Below are 20,786 nucleotides of genomic sequence, written 5' to 3'. Positions count from 1 at the left end.
CCAGAAGCCCCTGGCGGTTGGTGCGTCACATCTGCCCGAGCAGAGCTCTGGCATGCGTCTGGTGCAGAGGCTCCAAGCTGCAGAGAGACCACTGAGGCTTTGATCATTCTCTGATGGGACGGACCAAGCCTGACCCGCTCACGGCTTGCTTGCGCTTTGGGAACATCTCACCCAGGAACTCCCCTTCTCCTGTTTCTAGCTCCTCCCGGAATGCCCCTCGTGCGCAGTGAGTCGCGGGCCCAAGCCTGCCACCCAATGCTTGGCTCCCTACCACCAGTCAATCGCACATTTTGGCCCATGCTTCCAATACAATGCTAGGTCCCATCCCCCTACCGCCATCGTCAGGCTGAACCCCAGATCTCCTCTGCGCTCTGCACCCCAGATCCCCAGCTGACTCTTCCCACTGGCCTTTGATCAGGTAATCTTGCTGGAGGGAACTGAGGCCCGCTTGACTGATGACCAAGCGTCGGAATAATGTGAAAACGCGCAGATCAGGAAATCTTGCAGCCAGATCGCTGCACGCTGGGTCTGCTCCGCTCTAAGGAGGGGTTTGCCTGGGAGACCCCCTGAGACTAAGGGCACTGCAGGAAGTGTTGGGAGGTCATGCAGGAGGATCTCCACCAGTCAGCGGCTCCAGAAGCTAGGGGTGTCATGCTGCAGGGACCAGTGGCGCGCTGAGTGGTATGCTCTGCCTCAGCCAGGTCAAGTGCTGCTCACTGCAAGGCTACCAGCGGCGGCATGCAGGCCGGGGGAGGCTGATGGGATCCCCACACGGAGACGCCTTTCGCAGTCCGGGAGGGTCTCTCACTGGGAGCAGCAGGCAGGGCTGGCCCCGTCCCAGGCAGCCCCTCTCCACGTATGAGTGTGAACTGTAGGCCCCCCTCACAGGCACACCCAAGCGCCATGGCAATCACAGCTGCTGCAGGGAGGGACCCACAATCCCACGCTGCGCCATTGACCCTCTGGACGAAACGCGACTGGCCGCTGCTTGTGTTGGAGGGAAGGTTTCCCAGCATCGTGTCTGAGCCTTGCAGGGTGTGTGGGGTGAGGAACAGCGAGCAGGGTTCCTCCCCCAGGGGTTTGGGGGCGCAAATTGCTGGCAAGATTGGCTTTTTCCAGCCCAGCTGGGCCCGGTGGGAGACAGCATGGACTGAGAGGGAGGGCTACGGCCCGTCCCTCCCTCAACAGGTGTTCGGGCTGTCCCCACCCCATCACCATCTCCTCAAGGCGGGCTCCTAGACGCGTCGCCCCGCTGGAAGGGCAGGGGCGCAGGGCTCGGGGAGGCTTGGGCTTCCACTTTCCTTACACAGGGGGCCAGACCCAGACAGTGCCCATGTCTGGATCCTGTAGGTCCAGCATTGCAGCCGATGCAGCCCCCACAACATGCTTCATCCTAGTTTGCAAGTATAGCCCATCAGGGACGCACGGGGCGGGGCGAGACAACGGTGGCTCTGTCAGGACGCAGGGGTTGCTTCTGGGCATGGGGGGTCAGGGGATGCCACGGATTTGCACAGGAAAGAAGGTGGGTGAGCCGGGCTCGCCAGCAGCGGGGGGACTGTTCTGAGCATCCAGCCAGCAGAAGCTGAAGAGCAAGGGTCCCCCCATCTTCAGCCTCCCCCATCCTCCCAGCCACACTTAGCTCAGCCCCATCTCCAGCCTTCTCCCTCCCATCCCCTTCAGTCAGACCCCATCTCCCAGCCTTCTCCTCCCATCACCCTAACTCAGAACTTCATGAATAAAAAACCCCATTCCTCCAGCCTTCCCCTCCATCACCCCTTCAGCTCAGACCCCATCCTCCCAGCCTCCCCTTCCCCCATCCACCCCCTTCAGCTCAAACCCCTTTATCCCCAGCCTTCTCCCTCCCATCATCACCCCTTCAGCCAGACCCCCTCTCCCAGCCTTCTCCCCTCCCATTACCCTTCAGCATCAGACCCCCCATCCCCTCACCCTTCTCCCTCCCCATACCCTCAGCTCAGACCCCCACATCTGGCCTCACATCACCCCCCATCACCCTCCCATCTTACTCACCCATCTCACCATCCTTCTCCCCTCCCACACCTCCACACCCTTTACTCAACCCCTTCTCCCCACCCTTCACCATCCCCCTTCAGCTCAGACCCCCATCCTCACCCCTCCCCATCACCTTCATTCTTCAGCTCAGACCCCATTTCCCCACCCTTCACCCTCCCTCCTTCAGCTCAGCCCCGTCGCCCCCACACGCACCCCCCGCAGGACTTCACCCACTCCGGATATGTGATGGGTTCGAACCCTCCTCAATCTGCAGCCAACGACAGAAGCCCAAATCCCCTCTACCCTCCCGCCCCCGACAGGTCTATTATCAAACCCTCCCCCCCCCCGCCACACAATGCCCGCGCTGGGAAGCTGCTATTGTGTTCATCGCCACGACCCTGGGCAACGCCCCTGACAGCCAGATGGCAGCATGCGCCCCCCACACACAGCCCTACCGCCCCCATCTCTGCAGCCCCCCCCCGCCGCCCATCTCCTGCGCTCCCCCTCTCACCCCAACCTCTGAGCCCCCAACCCTGCACTCTGCCCCCGATCTTCGCAGCCCCCCCACCCTGCCGCCATCCTTCGCTCCCCCCCTCCCACGCCCCACCTCTGACCCCCAACCCTGCCCGCTCTGCCCCCCACTCTGCAGCCCCGCGCTCCCGCCCCATCTCTGCGCCCCTTGCCTCTCCACCCCCAACCCTGCCGCCCCCCAATCTCTGCACCCCCCCTCCTTCTCTACAGCCCCTCGCCCGCTCTCCACCCCATCTCTGCAGGCCCCGCTCCATCTCTGCACCCCAAGCCGAGAAAAGCCCTCGCACGCGGCGGAATCCTATCCCGCCCGCTCCTACCTGGCGCGCCAGCAGCCCCAAGCGCCCGCCCCGGGGAGCGGTCGCGCTGCGCCCGGCCTCCCTGCTTGCCGGACGAGCGAGCACCCGCTCCGCTCCTCTGGGGGGCATGCGAGCGCATGGGCGCCGACGCTTGAAACGAGGGGTGAGTGCATGCAGAAGAGGAGACACTGGAGTTGATCTGCGCGGGGTCGTCCAGCTTTGTGCCACTGGGTCTGCAGCCCCTGGCCGGTAGCCCCCCCCCAGCTGCTGGTGCAAGCCAACTCACTTAGCCTGGGGCAGGGGTTGCAAAACCGGGTAGAGACCCCTTAGTCGTGAGGGCAGTGGGATTCACCACCCACAGTTCCCTGGAACCAGGAGGTGAGCCAAGGCTAACACTGGCGAGTTCAAACGGCGACAGCCAGCTGGACGGTGTCCTGCCCGGGGAGCACAGGAGACGGGCACGAAGTTTCGAAGCGCAGGTGCAGCATAAGCGATGGGGCAGTGAGCAGGCTGGAGAAAGAGAATGCCAACAGACTGGTCATCGCATAACTGGGTTTGGGAGTCATCCCAGGAGGTCCCCTCCACGTGTGAGGCGGCCCTGCCGGCAGGATCTGGACCAGCCTAACCAAGTCACATGCCAGACAGGAGAACTGAGGCCGAAACATGATGCTCAAGCGGCCCACAGCAGGTCGTTGAGACGTGGACCACAACCGGTCCTACTCCCAGCCCGCTCTACTCACTAGCATCAGTCCCCTGTATGATGGACTTTAATGTTTGCTCTAACACTGTTGTGCCCAGTGTCCCCTAGCAGTTCTTAGTATCTAGTGGATGGATAGTTATGTGATTGCTGCAGAGAAAGGGCAGCACCTAAGCTGGGCACTTGACTCCTAAACTAGCTGGCCCCCCTCGCAAGAAGCCCACAGAGGGGCAGAGGATGCTGAATGCTCCAAGGAGAGACCCAGGAGGTGAAGACGTGTGAGCTTCTTGCCCTGAAGAAGTCTGCTCCAAGGGAGAGGAGGCTCCCCAAAGTCCTGACTGGCTTAGTGGGGAGCAGTTCCAGAGCATCGCCCGGGGACTCCGTGACAGCCCCCCTCTCCCAAACTTAGTAACACCCAGGGCGCCTCCCACTCATCTCCTGGTCCCTAGAAGGGGCTAGAAGAGAAAGAGGAACTGCCTGGCCCCAGGGCAGTGGGGGTGAGATGTGGCCACCAGAGGGGAAGGGGGGGATGAGCCAGGATTTTGAAATGCATGAAAGCGGGTCATGCCAGCTCTAAGCAAGTGGCTGGTTTCATCTGAGCCAGGTGTACCAGGGAGGGAAGATAATACAATAGTGACACCCCCCCATCCCAGCACTCAGAGCAGGCAGTGCCAGCTCAGGGGGATTAGCCCAGGGCTGGGGGTGACTGGGGAGGAGCTCCCCTGGGGGGGTGGGCCCGATGCCAGGAGCCATGAGGGGGCAGAGGTGGTTCCCCCCCCCCATTAGGGGTACCACTCAGTTATCTCCTCACACAGGCGGAAGCAGCTGGAGGGGCCAAGGTACATGCAGCTACAAAACACCACAACCTTTTTCTCCCCTACCAGAGATGCCACCCCCCCCTCCCCCCAGGGCAGGGGCTAGTAGCCCCAAAGGAATGAGGATCATCCATCTACGCCCAGGCTGCAAGGGTCAGGAAGGCGCTACCTCTCCCTGTTCCTGCCCTCCTAGCACCAGGATGGGGGCACTGCAGCCTCATCCCTGGCTCTGGCATTGCCCCAAGCATGGATGGCAAAGCTCACAAGCCTTAGCTCCTGCCCAGACAGCCAGTAGGGGCAGGGTGGGCACTGCCCCACCCCATATCTCCTTCCCTTCGCCGGCCACTTGCCAGGACCAAGAACCCAGAGCCAAGCTGCTGTCAGTCAATAATTTATTTCTATCCAGACACAGGGAACGGAAATACACCAGAGTTTACAAAAATAGAAGGTGCAACAGACTAACCTCCAGCCCGGCTGGCAGGGCCCCTCTCCCTGCACGGCCCCAGGGCAGGATCGGGGCCCTGCCCAGGCTGGCGCATGGAGCATTATTGCGTGCAGGGGGATCACTGGAGGGCAGGGAACTGCATCTGGGGCTTGAGACCCCTGTCCCTGCTGACCCCCCTGCCCCCTACGGGTAGGGGAGCAGGCATTTTGTGCGGCCTGGCCAGCGTAAGTGATGGGCGCCCTGTGGGCGAGGTCAGAGCACCTCTTTGACCTGTTCTACCATGCCCCCCACCACCCTCCCAGGCAGCAGTGGGGATAACGGATTGCAGACCAGGCCTGGGGAGAGGGGACCAGGCCAATAAGGCTCTGCTACTTCCCATCCATAGCCTGCCCCGGCCCAGGCCTCCCCAGGCTAGCTGTCAGCTCACCGCACGAGCCCAGCCAGGGCTCAGGAGGGCTCAGGCCAAGGGCAGAAGCAGCCCCACATCCGGGGAAAGCCCAACCCATGGCCAGCAGGTGCCAGGGAAGAATCGCAGCAGCAGCACCGCTATGCCCCTTCCGTAGGGCCGCTGAGACCCTGGGCAGGGAAAGCTGAATCTAGCACGAGCCTTGCCCTGCTGCATGCAGGGGAACCACGGGCAGCACTGCGAGCGCCTCCTGCTGGAGGAAGGGTGGAACTGCATGCGGCAGCTGCCCCCATGCCAGGAGGAAGGTGCTGTGGCTGCTGCTGCTGAAACGAATTAGAGGGGGTGGCTTACCCTCACCTTGGAGGGCCCGCTGGCCCCAGGAGCCCAGGGTATGGGCTCAGAGTACTCACAGCCGGGGGCAGGGAGCTCTGTGCCCAGTCGCTCCCCTCCGGCACGCGGGATGGAGGAGCAGTTTCAGGCCACAGCGGCCTAGAGAGACATGAGCACCGGTGGCCCAAAGCCCAGCCCTGGCTTGAACCCAGACTCCAGCACCTAACGCAGCTTGTGGCTTTGTGCGGCTGAGGCTGGGGGCAGGCGCCGGGGGAGCCAGCAGCAGCCATGGCCCCGGGGACGTAGTGTGTGGGCAGATGTGGCTGCAGGGGGGGGGCTAGGACCCCAATGCAAACTAGTGTTAACAACTTCCCCCATGACCCCAGCCAGGAGATTTCACCTAGGAATAAATTACACCGTAGGATAGGCCAAAGGAAACTTCTCCCTTCTGGGGAGTGGGGGGCAGTGTGGAGTGCACACGGGGGGGGGGTGGGCAGGGGAGGGGATCTGCTGCCATCCCCAGGCTCGGGAAAGCGAGGTGGGGTCACTGTTCTAGGGAGGAACTGTCTGCCCCCTCTAAGGCACCAATGGGTCGAATCTTTTGTTGCATATTGCGGGTCTGGGCTGCCCCCCTCCGCCCTGTGGACAGGGCCGGTTGCAGACCCCAGCCCTAGAGATGGGCTGAGCTGATAGGGCCCCTCAGCCAGCAGCACCCACACCCCAGCCCAGTCAGAGGATCCATTCCCCGCTCTCCCGCCCGGGCAAGGGCAGATAAAGATAAGGCACTTGGTTAGCAACCGAGCCCACTTGGCCACCAGGCTTCTCTGGAGCTCAGCTGAGCTCTCGGGCCAGCCAACAGCAGGGGGCACGAAGACCAAGGGGTGGGGAGCATGGGACACCTTTGATCTTCAGCTCCGACAAGACGAGACGAGACAGGGGTGAAGAGGGGGGCCTCTCCGGGTGGGTAACAACTAAGCGAAGATATTGGTGACAAAGTCCAGGAAGCGCTTGGCGTACTGCTCTGGGTGGACGGTTGAGATCTCCGCGCCGGCCTGCAGGGGACACAACAGTGTCAGCGCCAACCGAGCCCCGCCCCCTCTGACACCCCAGGGCGACCTTCCAATGCTTGCCAGTAGCCGGACGGGCTCACAGGCCCCGGCGCTTCCCGGGGAGGGGAAAGAATTCCTGCTTCCCTAGCCACCCCCAGGGCCAAAGGAGAGCAGAGCCCAGAGCCAGCATGCTGGGCGCAGAGCGCAGGACGGTGCCCCACAGCTCTGACACCTCCTCCCTTGCCCAGTTTTCTGCTGGTCCACAGGCCAGGCAGCCCGGCTGCGTTTAACAAGGCTAATTCGAGTGGGGCGTGCGCAGTTCCAGCTGCCGTCCTCCCTTCCCCAGCAGCCCCCCCGGGTGGCTAGCCAGCTCCGGCCCCGGGCAGGACTCACCCCATGCTTGACGGTCTTGGCAGCATGCGCGGCCTTCTTCTTGGCGTCGTACTGCGTGAGGATGTCGATGAGAGCCATGAAATACACCTCCGGCTGGGGACTGCCTGGGGGAAAGGCCACAGCCTGGCTTAACCGGGCTCCCAGACCTCCAATGGATCCCCCGGCCCCAACTAGCTCCCTGACCAGGGAGCCAGCGGGTCTGTGCCCTGCCACCCTCGGTGAGCTCCACGGCTGCCCCCATCCCTGCCGCCTGGCCCTGAGGCTGCTGCAAAGGGCAGCGAGACCCACTGGCCACACGGGGCGCTCTGGGCCAGCGCTCATGGCTGGGGGAAAAATCCAGCCCTGAACAAGAGGGCTGGGGGCTCCAGTCCTTTAAACACCTTTTGGGCCAACCAGCGAGGCAGGAACAAAGCTACCCACCCCGACAGAACCCTGTCCCCGTGGCATGGCACTGCCAGGCCCGCTCACCTTCCGCACTCTTGATGGCATACACGTCGATGTAGGGGTCGAACTCCCCGGGGCCCAGCGGCTTGTAGGAGTTCAGGTAGCCACCGATCCCCTCGGGGGATGTCCCGTAGGAGCCCACCGCCATGACGTCTTCCCCCTCCTCTTCGTCCTCCTTCAGATCCTCGTCCTCCTCCTGCTCGGCCCGCAGCACGTCATGGATGCCCAGCAACAGGCTGTAATCCATGATCTTCAGCTGGACCAGGAACTAGGGGCGCAGCGGGCAGGGGGTGAACCAGGGCAGCAGTGAAAGGCTCTATTCCCACCCAGGGGAGCTCCTTAGAAGCCACCGCTGCTTCCACTCAGGCCATGTTACCTAGTGGTTAGAGCAGGGCCCTATTTCGGCCCGCTCTAAGGGGTGTTGCCCTGCCCCAATCTGCACGGTGGGGAGACCCCCGACTGCAGAGGGCTGCACTGTGCTCCAGGGAGAGATGCTAGACATGGCCCACAAAACAGTTCTCCGGAGCCATTGGGCTGCAGGGATGTTCGGGGACCTCCCCACACACAGCTGAGAATGTCGGCGGAGCCGCGAGAGACACCTGCTACTGTGGGCATGGGAAACCCAGCAGTGCCAGGCCCTCGATGCCACCAGCATCAACAGCCTGTGCCCCTGGCAAGGCAGCCCTGCCATCCCTCCTTTGCGTGGCTCTCACTGGAACGTATTGCCTGGCAGAGGCAGGGCTGCTGAGCCCGCTGGGGACTGAGCCTCCCAAGGCAGTGCCCTTCCTTCCCATGGTGGAGACCCCCTCCCTGCCAGCAGTGGCAGTGCGCCCGAGGGGTCCAGCAGAGCCTAGTAGCTCGTTCTGGTGTGACAGGCCGCCCTGGGCAGGTCTGGGCCGATTGGCTTGGGGACGACGAGCTGTTTCGGGAAGATTAGACCCTCCTGCAGGCGGTGCCCGCAACTGATCCCAGCCGGCTTCCCGAGGAGAGACGGGACAGCTGCCACCTCGACGTGAAAGTCAGACGTGCCCGTGCCCCGCCCCGCCAGGGGGCAGAGGCACTTGCCCTACCTCCACATCCCTCTTCAGCTTCTCCATGAAGTCGCCCTTCTGCCCCTCATCCACGTACACCTTCTGGTTCATGTGCAGGAAGTCCATGTCCTTCAGTGTGGGCAGCTCCTTGCCCTGGAAGGAACCAGACAGTCAGTGGTCCAGGGAGGAGGGGGTCCCCCAGACGCAAGCAGCCTCGCACCCGTGGGGTCCCAAGGAACAACCCTGCAAAGCAGCCCAGCTCACGGAGTTGCCTCGGGCCCCAAGAAACCTCCTTGCTGCCCATCGCCCCTTTAACAAGAGGCCCTGTCAGCAGGTGCGGGGCAGATGTTCATGGGGTGCCAGGGCCACAGGTAATGCAGTGACCCCACCTCACCTCCTCTGCAAGGGTCTCTGGGGCAAAACTGAGGATCCACCTGCACTGCTTGGCGAAACCCAAGGGAAACGCCCCGCTTAACCCCCCGGCGCCTGCCTGGAAGCGCCATGCAGAGCATCCGCCCCCCCGCTGCATAGCCAGGGGTACCTGCCCCACAGGGCCCTGCCTGCGAATCCCAGTTTATTCCCCACCTGCTGCTCCAGGAATTCTGCAGCTAGACCCTCAAGGGGGTGCAGGGCGAGACACATGGCACCCGTGCCCAAAGGCAGGAGGATCCAGTGACACAGCCCGGCCGTCAGGGAGCCGCTCCCCTCATAGGCAAGACTCAACAGGAGCTGGCAGCGTGACACCGGAGCCCCTCACCCTGGCAGGATTCCCCCAGCAGCTGAGCCAAGGGCTCCAATCCAATCAATCCTCCCTCATCATCATCTCATGGCCCTCAAATCTCGTTAACTGGATGCTGATGCCATTCCTGGGCTTTAGGGCAGGCGAGGCCACTAACGAGATCAGGATTATCCTGCTAACTCAGGTCATTCCCCCACAAACAGGGTAAGACGGGCAGGGGAGGCCCAGCAGCATCTCGCTCTGGCTCGTTTAGAGCCACGGTTGATTAGTTAATCACAGGCCCCCACCAGACAGAGCGAGCCTCTGGCCAGGGCTGGCATCAGCTTGTCCCCACTCCCACCCATGAACTGGCCTTGCTGCCCCTTCGCATCAGCCCCCCCAGAGCTAGCCGCAGCTGGAGGGCACTGGCGAGGTGACCCCACAGAGCTCCGCATGGAACCCACCCAGGCCTGTGCTGGGGGAGAGGGCTACTACCCTGGGCACCCCCTCCCCGGGGGGGGGCAGGGCGCAGAGGAGTGGCCATGCAGGGCTGAGAACCACTTCCCCTGCCTGGTGCTTCGGTCCGGGATTTAACAGCGGCCGATTCCTCGCCAGCTCGAGCTGCCTTTCGAAAGGGGCTGGGCCGCTCCCCAGCACGCTCTGTCCGGCCTGGGGATGCCAGCTTGAGCCCAGCCTGGCTCCCCCGCACCGCCAAGGACGCCCTATCAAACCCACCTGCTGGCCCATCCCAGCAGTGGCACCATGTCAGAGATCAGAGGCCCATCCTATACTCCTGCTCCCTGGGGTGGGGGAATAAGACAGTGGCTCCCCCCCCCACACACACCCTGAAGGGACAGAGCCCAACTCTTCCCATGGAGTCAGCAGGTCCCAGTTAACAAAGATCCCCCTAAGCTGAGCACAGGACACCCCATAGCTTCTCGCTGCCCAGCGCCAGGGACCCTTGAGGGCAAACCCAAGCCCCTTCCCTAACCGGAAGCACAGGGCTGCATCCCTGACAGCTGCCACCCCCTGTACTTCGCTGCTCACCCCAGCTCCCACTCGGCACGGGGCAGGGTGGGGCAGCCAGGAGGCGGCTGTGTGAGCAGCGAGGTGGATCTCAGAAGGCTGGAGTCCCAGGGGAGTCGGCCCATGGACCCAACCCCCAGGCATGGAAACCCAGCAGCTTTGCCCCAGTTCTGCCCCAGCAGGCAGGGTCTGGATACTAACCCAGCTCTCCAGGAGGGGCGGAGTTCTCACATGCTTTGAGGAGCAAGGGAAGCGAGGCGCCCCTGCCACGGCTGCAGCCTGAGGACACCCGATGGCCACGGGAGCCATCAGCCAGGCCTACCAGAGCAGCCTCTGACGCGGTCGCCACCCCCGCCCCCCACTCCCCCAGCCCTGCCCATCCCACTGGGGGCAGCGACGCCCATCAGTCAGAGACTCAGGCCCCCTGCTTGCTCTCCTGGAGGCTGGGCGTTGTCGCCTGCCAGAACAAGCTAGGCACCGAGGAGCAGAGAAGTGAACTTCAGAGCAGAGAGATCCATGGGTCAGAGACCCCACTCCCCCCACACCCTCAGCCATCCCCAGCTACCTTCTCCTTGTCGCTGGCTTCTCGGGACACCAGGGAGCCCTGCAAGAGAGGTACCCACTAATTAATCACGAGCCCCTGCCCTGGGCGCAGGAGGAGGGGTCAGATACACACAGGAGTCTGTGGGGAGGGGCAGAGCAGGCGGCCACAAGAAGCCACAGCAAGAGGGAGAAGATGGTTGAGATTTAGGGGACTGTCACCTGATTATTATGGATGGGAGCCAGGCAGCTAACCCCCCTTCCCCGAGCCCATGGGCTAGTCCCAGCACCTCCGAGCCGCCTGGCTATGGGATCCGTCTGGCCCTAGTCACACAGCTGCTGCTGATGGCCTCTCCAACCAGCAACCCCCAGCACGTGGGATCATGCCAGGGTGGGGGTGGGGAGGGCATGAACAGGTCCAGGGTGGGTCGTAACCACCTGCCCTTTGTGGAAAATGGGGCCTTGAAAGTAGGTTGCCCCGTGGTGTCCTGGTGTGGAAAGTGATGAAAGCCATAGCTCCAATGGGGGCCTGTCCTGGGGGGATTCAGTCGCATGCCGTACAGCCCCAGCTGGCCTGCCCCCGATCCCCACCAGCCTGGGGGAGCCCTCTGGGGTCCTGAGGCGTGAGAAGCTCCTTGGCCAGGGAAGACCCAGGGCTTTGCCTGGAAAGCAGTGCTCCAATCTGGAGGAGGGTCTGTATCGAACTGCTACTGAAAGCGGGGTTCAGGGCAGAGAGACCAATTGGATGAAGCTGGGGTGATGGATTCCTCGGGGCAGAATGCTCTGGGCCGAGTCAGAGTGACGCAGCCTCACAGGGGGGCACAGGAGGACCCGCCGGCAGGATGATCAGCAGAGGGACAGCGGGTGCCCCCAGGAACCTGGCTCAGGCGACCGCCCCCGGCCCCATTACCTTGAGGTCGTATTTCCTGTGCACGGCGAGCCGGTGGCTGAACACATTCCTCATGACCAGCACGTAGGTCTCTTCGCTGTCCACGCTGAGCCGGTACATCCCCAGGAACTGGGGCAGCAGGGTGACCCCGTGACACTTCACCACGTACTGCAAGGAGACGGGGCCGCGTCAGACCGGCAGGGGCCAGGGCAGAGTGCGCGACGCCAGCCAGTCGGGCCTCTGGAGACCCCAGTGTCACGGAGTTTGGGAGAGATAGGCCCCTGCACCCCCGGCTTCCTGCGATTCACCAGGACTCTCAGCCAGCCAGTAAAACAGGGGGTTTATTTAGCTGACAGGACAGGTCTTGCAGGTACAGAGAACAGGACCCCTCAGTTAGGTCCATCTCGGGGGGGCCCCAGGGAGGCCCAGATGGATTCCCCTCCATTTTTCCAGCCAGCTCCACACTGAAGCTCTCCAGCCCCACCTCCCCGGCCTTTGTCTCTTAACCAGGCCAGGAGGCACCTGATCCCTTAGTTCTCCAACACCTTCAGTTGGCAGCTTTGCAGGGGAGGGGCCCAGGCCATCAGCTGCCAGGAGACAGGGTGTCAGCCATTCTCTGTGCAGACCCTTGCACACCCCTGCCCTTTAGGGCTCTGCAACAATCATACACCCTTATCCCACCACCTAGATACTTAAGAAAGGCATAGGGAAACTGAGGCACCCACATAGTATTCAGAGAAAACATTAAGAACATTCCCTCTTTGTCACATCAAGCCAGAAGAGGAGGGCAGTGATGTGCCCTAGTGGCCACAGGTTGGTGGCAGCGCTGGGATTAGAACTCAGCTCATTTCCTCCCAGCGGCAAGCAGGTTCGCTCTGGTGCCCCCAGGTGGCGAGGCAGGGACACCGGCTATACCTGGTGGTAGTGCGAAAGGAGGCTGTGCACGTCAGCCACATCTTCGCTGGAGATCTCCTTGACCACCAGTGTCCGGTCGTAGGAGGTGAGGAAACGCCGGTCTCCCCCCTCACCTTCGTAGTGGGGTGGGCTGCGTGTCAGGGAGACCTGGGGTGGGAGAGTGGAGAGCAGGCATGAGAACCGACCCCGGGGCATACCGGGGACACCCCACCCCAGGCCATTCCATCCTTTAATGGGGCAGACGGTGAGTTTCAGGAGCATCTGCTACCAGCAGCCTGCCTTGCCAAGGCGCCCAGGTGAGGGGCACCACCCCAGCGATATCAGAGACTCGACCAGAGCTGCTGTGGCCAGCCCCCAGCTCAGCCGGTCCCAACCTGCCCCTGGCGAAGAGGCAGGCATCCCAAGGAAAGCTTTAAGGGGCGCAGGGTAGCTGCCTGAGTCTGTGTACGTCCCCCTCTATGCACACAGGGCCCTGGAATGGGAGGCCCAGGAGACACATTCACCCTCCTGTCCCCATACACGATCGGGACCGAGGGAGCAGGCTACCCACCTGGTAGTCCTGGTCATCAATCCCGAAGCGCTCGCGGAGGTTGCGGAAGACCTGCGGGCAGTACTCCTTGAACTTGAAGTGGCTGGGCAGGTTCTCCCTGGTGGGACAAAGGGGGTGGGGGGCAGAGAGCGTCAGTGTTTAGAACCAGAGGGACCAGAAGCCTGGCACAGTCACAGCCGTAACCGTGTGATTCAGTCCAATACCGCAGGGCTCGTGGGCACCTTAACCCGCCCCGGCATCGGGGACTCTCCTTGCTGGCAGTCGAAGCAGAGAGCAGAGGTTGGAGGACACCTGACAGCGCCAGGGATCACCCTGCAGGTGGGAATGCTGGCAGGAGATCAGCAAGCAGGTGCAGAAGGCTGGGGAGGTACTCCCCTGGGACGCAAGGACTCTGAAAACGATTCGGGGTGGGCCTGGCAGATAATCAGCTGAGGACAAGCTCCCAGTGCCACGCTGTGGCCAATCTAACGCCATCCCAGGACACAGAGGAATCTCGAGTTGGAGCGGACAGTGGAGAGGTTATTTTACCTCTGCGTTCGGCACTGGGCTGACCGCAACTGGAATCCTGCGTCCAGTTCTGGATGGTGCTACATCAGTTAGAAAGGGTTCAGAGCAGAGCCCCGAAAACGGTTACAGGCTCAGAAACCTGCCAGACTGAGCCCCCTGGGTTAACAAAGGTTAAGTGATGAGAAGGCTAACGTAAGAACGGCCAGATGAAAGGTCCATCCAGCCCAGTATCCTGTCTTCTGACAGCAGCCAACGTCAGCTACTTCAGAGGGAACGAACAGAACAGGACAATTTACCAAGCGATCCATCCCCCATCATCCAGCCCCAGCTTCTGGCAGTTGCAGACTTAGGGACACTCGTGGTATCACACCCCGACCTCTTGGCTAATAGCCATCGATGGACCTGTCCTCCGTGACTTCAGCTAATTCTTTTCTGAACCCAGTTCTGGTTTTGGCCTTCACAACAGGTCGACTGGGCATTGGCGAAGAACCACATCCTTGTTTATTTTAAACCTGCTGCCTCTTCCTTTCATTGGTTGAGCCCTGGTTCTCGTGTCAAGGGAAGGGGGAAACAACACTTCTAGTCATTTTCTCCACTCAGGTCACAATTTTACAGACCCACCTCAGTCTCTTTTCTAAGAGAAACAGTCCCATCTTTTTAATCTCTCCTCACATGGAAGCGGCTCCGTCCCCCTAATGGTTTTTGCTGCCCTTCTCCCAATTCTTTGGAAAAAATACATCTTTTCTGAGGTGGGGGTGACGAGATCTGCGTGCAGTCTTCAAGGGGTGGGCATAGCATGGATTTCGATACTGGCGTTAGGATATTTTCTGTCTGATTCTCTCGCCCTTTCAGAGTGGCTCCTAACTTTTGACGGCTGCGGCACACGGAGCGGGTGTTTTCAGAGAACTTGAACTCCGTCTGTCAGTATCTATGCAGGGAGCAAAGATCTAACAACAGGCTCTTCCACCGAGCGGAGAAAGACAGAACGAGAGCGAGCGCCAGAAGCTGAAGCTAGACAAAGAAGGCGGAGGTTTAATAGGGAGGGGAATTAGCCCGTGGTGGAGCCTCCATCGCAGACCGTTTTTAACTCCCGACGGATGGGCTGCGTGTCCAAACGATCTGATGAAATTCGCTCAGGGCAGGTCTTGACTAAGTGGTCACAATGGAGCAGCGTGCACCACCTGCCCAGCCCCTGCTGTCAGAGAAAGGGACTTGTGTTTCATTCGGCCATGAGCCAGAGCTTCAGGAGCCAGCTCCTTGCCAGACCGGTAGTGATGTCCCTGGCTGCCCCGCTCCGGGCAAGCGAGACCCACACGGGAGCTTTTAGGTGCAGCTGGCACAGGAGGTGAAAATGCTGCTCCTTGGCTGAGCAGAAGACACGAGGGGGTGGGACGTAGGGATGGGCGGGAGGAGCCTCGTCGGGGCCGGCTAGAACCAGCCCGTATCAGAGGATTTGGAAAGACAACGGACGACTCAGGGAACGAACTGAGACACCAAACGGGACACAACGCCGTAGGATCAGAACTGGCCTTTCCAGGACACGGAGCTCTGACCTGGGACTGACAGTGAGCGAGCCAAGATGGGATTTGCTTCTCTCTGCTCCCCCCAGGGCTTCCCAGACTGGGCTCCAGCTGCTACTAAACCCTGCTCAGTTTTGAAAATGGCTGCCTGGTGTCAGTGCGTCAACAGGGGGAAAGTCTCTGATCTCAGGAGCTGAGGCAGCCCTCGAGGAAGGGTGAGATCTGCCGGGGAGCGGCCTGGCTCACGGAGGGGTTCCTCCAAGGGCCTGTTTAAAAGCTGCGGTATAGCATGGATCCCACGGGCCCGCGACACCCCTGCGGCCGGCTGAGCCGGGGCAGAAATCTGGGGAACCCAAACAAAGCTGCCCAAACTGAAGGACATCAGCCCCTGCAAGCATTGCCCAGAGAGCTCTAGCAGGGAGGGGGCTGACTCCAAATCCTGCGAGTGATGCCTGGAGGGCGGCACAGAAGCAATCAGAGAAATGTAGGACCCCGAAAGGTCGAATAATCCAGTGCCCCGCACTGAGGCAGGACTCAGTCACCTAGGAGGATGCCTACCCTGCTTCCTCCTGAGCTAGTCAGTCTGCTCTCCGGTGCACTGGGGTGTAATGTACCAGATCCACCCTCAGCCATTTTAATTCCACCCGGTGAGCTGTGCATGCGCACCCCCCCCTTCACCCCCACCAACTCCGTGGGGGCCGCAGCAACTCACCTGTTGAAGAGATGATTGTTCACTTTGATTTTGGAGTTGGCTTTAAAGTCATCGGGTAGCAGCATCACCGGCAGGGGAACCTGGCTGAGCTCATTGATCTGGCAACAGAACACAGGACAAGCGGGTTACTCCCCGCCCCGCGTGCAGGTTTTGCGCTTCAGAAGGTGCCATTCAAACCCCAGGCACACTCAGACCTGCTGCTGAGTATCCCGCCAACCCCATCCAGGTGCACAGAAGCGGGCAGAGCCGGCGCCACACGGGACAGCTTCCATTCCTGCTAACAGCACAGCGGGTAGGGGGCTAGGACAGCGTTCCCAGCAAGTCCCTGCAGAGCCAGCTAGGATGGCCCCAAACACCCCAAACGGCCCAGGGCCTGGTCAGGAGGCTGCTTGGTAGTGTCCGGAGCATGGCGATAGAGAGGTGCTGGGGAAGAATTTGAACTCCCTTCCCTGAGCTATTCAAATAAACTGAACAGCAAGTGCAAGGCAACCTGAGCGCGCCCCCTGCTGGATGGGGTAATAAACAGCCAGGCCGTTGGATCGGGGCGACAGGAGCCCAGTGGAACAGTGTAAGCAGCTATAAAGAGCAAATTCAAGCAGCAAGCACCCGTCAGTTGGTACTCAAGGGAGCTCTGGGAACATCCGTGGATTAACACGGAGGGGCTCGCCCACCACCTGGCATGACAGTGCCAAGCACGTCCGAGGAAAGCGGCAGCTGAGACAAGCCAGACTCTGGCCTGCAGCCGCTTAGACTCCACCCCAAACCCCAGGCGCAGGGATGGGAGACCGATCAAGCCTGTGGGAGGATCAAGGTGGCTGGGAGGGCGCGCGTGAGGTGGGAGCTCCCGTTTCAGCAGGCTGCAGTGAGACCAGCACAAGGGGAGATGCCGCGGCCATGTGAGTTCTGGGGCGGGGCCGTCACCGCCCAGCTTTGCCCTACAGACTCTGTGGGGACAGTCCCCAAAGCTGCACAGCGCGGTTTGGGGGCTCTGCCATCAGCTGCTAGAAGGCAATCAAGCTTCAGCAGAGTCACTGGGAGGCCATGTGGGTAGCGCGCCAGACCTGAGACCCCCCTGTTTGTATCCCAAGGCCCCATCCCTGCTCCATGCCTTGGCTCCCCCGAAATGGTACTTCCCTCTCTGTGAAGTGCTTGCAAGCCAGGGGTGGACGACACCGTACAAGAGTTATTAACAGCCAGCTGAGTCCCTTAAGAGACTAGCAGACATTGCCCTGGGTAGTCAAAACAGAGAGGTTCAACGCTGCATTCTGTACCAGTCACGGACCCATTCCCGAGAAGGGAACCGCCCGTCGCAGGGGCAAGCTGCAGTCATCAAAAGAAACCCCCCCTGGATACCAAGAGCCCCGGCGTTAACAGACACAAAGCGACAGCACACGGCGGGGTCCCGGCAGCTTGACACAACGCTGCGAGTACATGTGCACGGGAGTCGATGTGAGCCAACTCCAGGAGCAGCCAGACGCTCGAGCCATCCGAGCTCCAACGGTTCGAAACCTTGCTCCGTTTCTTACCCAGGCACGTGATTTTTTTAAGCCAGGGCACTAACTAAACAGACCAAACAGCAGGGAGCCGACGAAGCCAAGGCACCACTCTGGAGGACCAGCCAGGAAGGAAGCAGCTGGCCAGGCTAGGGTTAAGAGACCACCACACTCCATGCTCCGAGGCCCACGTACCATCAACCTGCTACACTGTGACATCCAGGTTGTTCTGGGGCTGGTTAAGCAGGACACAGAGCTCTGGCTTTCTAGGGTGCTGGACTGGAGTGTTTCTTACAGACCCTGGAATCAGCAGGAGGGTCCCTTGGCTTCCGCTCTCAGCTGGTGGTTAAGGGGTGGCCCTGGTACGGCACACCCGAGAGAAGTGTGGGTTGAGACACTGAGCCCACAGTGCAGGCGCCCGCTCCAGGTCCCACTTGGCACCGTGGGGCTGGGACGTTCTCCTTTTTCAGCTTGCTGCTGCGCGACGATGCTGCACCCCACCTCGGACACAGGACACAAGGTGCTTTTTGAATTCGGGATCTCACTAGCTTTGCCTGCCAGGGTCCCTCAGGTGGGACCGTCGCCGTCAGGCGGGGGCTGAGGCGCTCACACGCAGAGCGAGGAATGCGGTACACATGCCTGGAAAGGCGCAGGCCACCCCTTCTAAACCCCACAGGGCTCCCTGGGATGGGGTCTGAGCAGAGGACTGCGATGCCAGCAGCGTCTGGGAGCCTCATGTTCCCTGTCTGCAGCCTGGAATAATTCTGCCCTCACTCCCAGGGAGCCTTGCGCTGTGACCTGGTTACCAAGCTCCATGGCTGCAGCCCTCGAGATCAGGACTATTTAAGGAGCACAGCCGCCAGGAGCTGTGGGGGCACAAACTGGCGTTCAGCAGTAAACCCCACAAAGTTCACACCCCCTCCCACGGGGTCAGATCTGCCTAAACCCCTGGCCCAGCCAGACCCACTGCCTCAGGTGAAGGCTGGGGAAAGGGGCAGCTTCTGCAGAATTCACATGGTGACTCATGCTGGGCTGGGAGAGAAGCAGAGGGAGATGAGCTGCCCAGTCCAGGGGGAGGGAATAGTGCGGGGTGTCTCATCTGGTGGGGGTTACTCCAGCTCAGAGGGACAGTGAGGTCCTAGGCTGGAGGGAGTCAGTGGGCCCCAAGCTGGGGACAATGCAGGGGGTGTCCTGGTCTCATCTGGTGCTGATCGCCACAACTCACTCCCAGGAGGCAGTGAGGTTGGGGGTGGGGGAGAATCACAGGCTCTCAGGCTGGAGGTGGGGAGGGTGTCCCATGGGCCCCACCCTCATCCAGGGCTGGACACCCCAGCCCTAAGAGGCTCAGGGTCAGAGGGTCCTGAGCCAGGATCAGGGTAACCCCATAGAATAATAGGGGACCAGGATCAGGGGACTCTGGGGAGCACCTGGTGCTGGACACCCCAGGCCAGGGGAGCGATGAAATCTTGGGGGGAGGGGGGGCCTGTGGGGACCCAGGCCAGGATCGAGGGGCCAGGCACCCACCCACACCTGGTGCTGGATGCCTCAAACCAGCAGAACAGTGAGGTCTCAAGGGGCCCCAGGCCAGGATCGGAGGTCCCAGGATCAGAGGGGGGCTGAGAGTCCTGGGGGGCCGTGCAGGACCAGGCTGGGGACCCCAGAGGGGCCAGGATCAAGGGCTCCCAGCGCAGCAGTAGGGGGCCAGGATGAGGAACTCCCAAGGTGGAGCAGCAGGGGAGCTTCTGGTCCTGGCCCCAAGGGGGAGGGGATGCAGCGGAGGACTGGGAGCTCCCGGGGGCAGCAATGGGGGGCCTGGATTGGGGGTCCCCAGGAGAGCAGAGAGGGGATGGGATTGGGGGTTCCAGGGGGCTAGGAGCTCCCAGGGGTGCAGTGGGGGCCAGGATCAGGGGTCCCAGGAAAGCAGAGAGGGACCAGAATCAGAGGTTTTGGGGGGGCTCCAAGGAACTGGGACCGGGAGTCCCCAGGGGGGGGCAGCAGCGGGGCCCGGGGTGGGGGTGCCCGGGGGGTGCGAGACAAGCAGCGGGGGCCGGGATCGAGGGGGCCCCGGGGGGCAGCGGGGGCCGGGATGGGGGGGCCCCGGGGGGGGCAGGCGGGGGCGGGATGGGGGGCCCGGGGCGGGGGCCGCCTCCCTGGTGCTGGACGCCCCAGCCCAACACGCCCACAGCGATCCGCCGCCCGCGCAACCTTGAGGCGCTGGGGCACGAAGAGGCTCCGCTTGTCTGGTGCGCGCGCGGCGGCCCGGCGGGAGGCGGCAGTCCCTGCTCGGCCCGCGCGCCGCGCTCCGCTTAACTGCCCGCGGCGCCGTAATCGGGGCCCAGCTGACTCCCCCGTCCACGTACGGGCCGGCGCCGGCCACTTTGCGCCTGCGCCCGCTGCCCCCCCCCCAGTGCGCGGGTGTTCGAAGGGGGCAAACGTCACGAGCATGCGCAGGCCAAGTTCTAGGGTCGGACCCATCTGGGTGCGGGAGGCAAGGTCACGAATAGAACATCGTGTGAACCGCCTAGGGGGACTGGGCTGGGCAGGGGACTGGGGCAGGCGGGGGTTGGCTGGGGACCGGGCTGGGCAAGGGGACGGGGGCAGCGGGGGGGCGGGCTGGGGGGACGGGCGGGCAGGGGACTGGGGCAGGCTGGGGGTTGGGCGGGGGGCGGGCTGGGCAGGGACTGGGGCAGCTGGGGGGGCGGCTGGGGAATGGGCTGGCAGGGGACAGGAGACAGCTGGGGGGCCTGGCTGGGGATGGCCCGGGCTGGGCAGGGGACAGGGACAGCTGGGGCGGGCTGGCTGGAGCTGGGCTGGGCAGGGACAGGGGCGGGCTGGGCTGGGGAGCTGGACAGGGCAGCTGGGGGGCTGGGCTGGGCTGGGGACAGGGCAGGCTGGGGTCGCATGTAGGGGCCAGGTTTGGGGCTGGGGGAGTTAGGGCTGGGGGCAAGGGCAGGGGACCAGGCAGCTGGGGGGGCCAGGCTGGGCAGGGGACTGGGGCAGGCTGGGGGCACTGGGCAGGGGACCGGGGCAGGCTGGGGGAGCCAGACTGGGCCAGGGTTGCACCCAATGAGCAGGGCTGGGGGAGCATCGCTGTAGAGCAGGAGCTGAGCGCATTCAAACAACCCCTGTTTTCACACAGCCCCGTGCACAGTGTCCGCTGTGGGCAAGGGCTGCCGGCCAGAGCTACAGACGAGGGGAATCCTGGACAGCAGCATTTCCACAAAGGATCGTGGGATCATCCTGGCCACACGACTCCCCCAGCTCCTGGGGTGATGTGGGAGCAGAGAGCTAGTTAGCAGGGTGGGGATTTTATCTCTGTCTGCATCCAGGAGAGCGACCGCTGCTGGATACTGCAGCTAGAGCTAAGATCCCCATTTTAAAAAAGGGTGCAGAAAAGAGCCACAAAACTGATTTGCAGTCTGGAGAAAATGCCAGAGAGACACACCAAAAGCTCAGTCCGTTTCACTTA

At 62.3% G+C, this 20,786-nt stretch overlaps 2 protein-coding genes across 4 annotated transcripts in view; one reads left to right on the top strand and one right to left on the bottom strand.

The window, feature by feature from the left end:
- Positions 1-20,786, top strand: part of DCTN2 (dynactin subunit 2) — a 350,710-nt gene that overhangs the window by 276,575 nt on the left and 53,349 nt on the right. The gene's annotated exons all lie outside the window — the stretch shown is intronic.
- Positions 4,728-19,538, bottom strand: PIP4K2C (phosphatidylinositol-5-phosphate 4-kinase type 2 gamma). Of its 2 annotated transcripts, none has more exons than XM_075061183.1 (10): positions 19,472-19,538; positions 15,825-15,926; positions 13,086-13,182; positions 12,536-12,682; positions 11,642-11,788; positions 10,757-10,795; positions 8,487-8,600; positions 7,441-7,684; positions 6,973-7,076; positions 4,728-6,582 (listed from the first exon to the last, which is right to left on the bottom strand). In XM_075061183.1, exons 2-10 carry the CDS (start codon positions 15,887-15,889, stop codon positions 6,502-6,504), a joined length of 1,038 nt encoding a protein of 345 aa, XP_074917284.1. In that variant the 5' UTR covers positions 15,890-15,926; positions 19,472-19,538; the 3' UTR covers positions 4,728-6,501. The 2 variants fall into 2 exon arrangements, with proteins under 2 accessions (XP_074917284.1, XP_032625973.1); XM_032770082.2 differs by lacking the exon at positions 19,472-19,538 and adding an exon at positions 17,513-19,064 and having other exon boundaries at positions 15,825-15,922.

The sequence above is a fragment of the Chelonoidis abingdonii genome, chromosome 26 (genome assembly GCF_003597395.2).
Source record: "Chelonoidis abingdonii isolate Lonesome George chromosome 26, CheloAbing_2.0, whole genome shotgun sequence".
In the NCBI taxonomy this organism is placed as follows: domain Eukaryota; kingdom Metazoa; phylum Chordata; order Testudines; family Testudinidae; genus Chelonoidis; species Chelonoidis abingdonii.
This window is presented reverse-complemented; position numbering and strand designations above follow the sequence as displayed.

Excerpts from the sequence above, each read along its gene's own strand:
- PIP4K2C (XM_032770082.2), bottom strand. The coding sequence starts at position 17,536 with ATGTCACAGTGTAGCAGGTTGATG. Across the intron at positions 7,077-7,440 it reads TGCCATCAAGAGTGCGGAAG|GCAGTCCCCAGCCGGAGGTG; the intron begins GTGAGCGGGCCT and ends CCTTTCCCCCAG. Across the intron at positions 6,583-6,972 it reads CCAAGACCGTCAAGCATGGG|GCCGGCGCGGAGATCTCAAC; the intron begins GTGAGTCCTGCC and ends TGTCCCCTGCAG.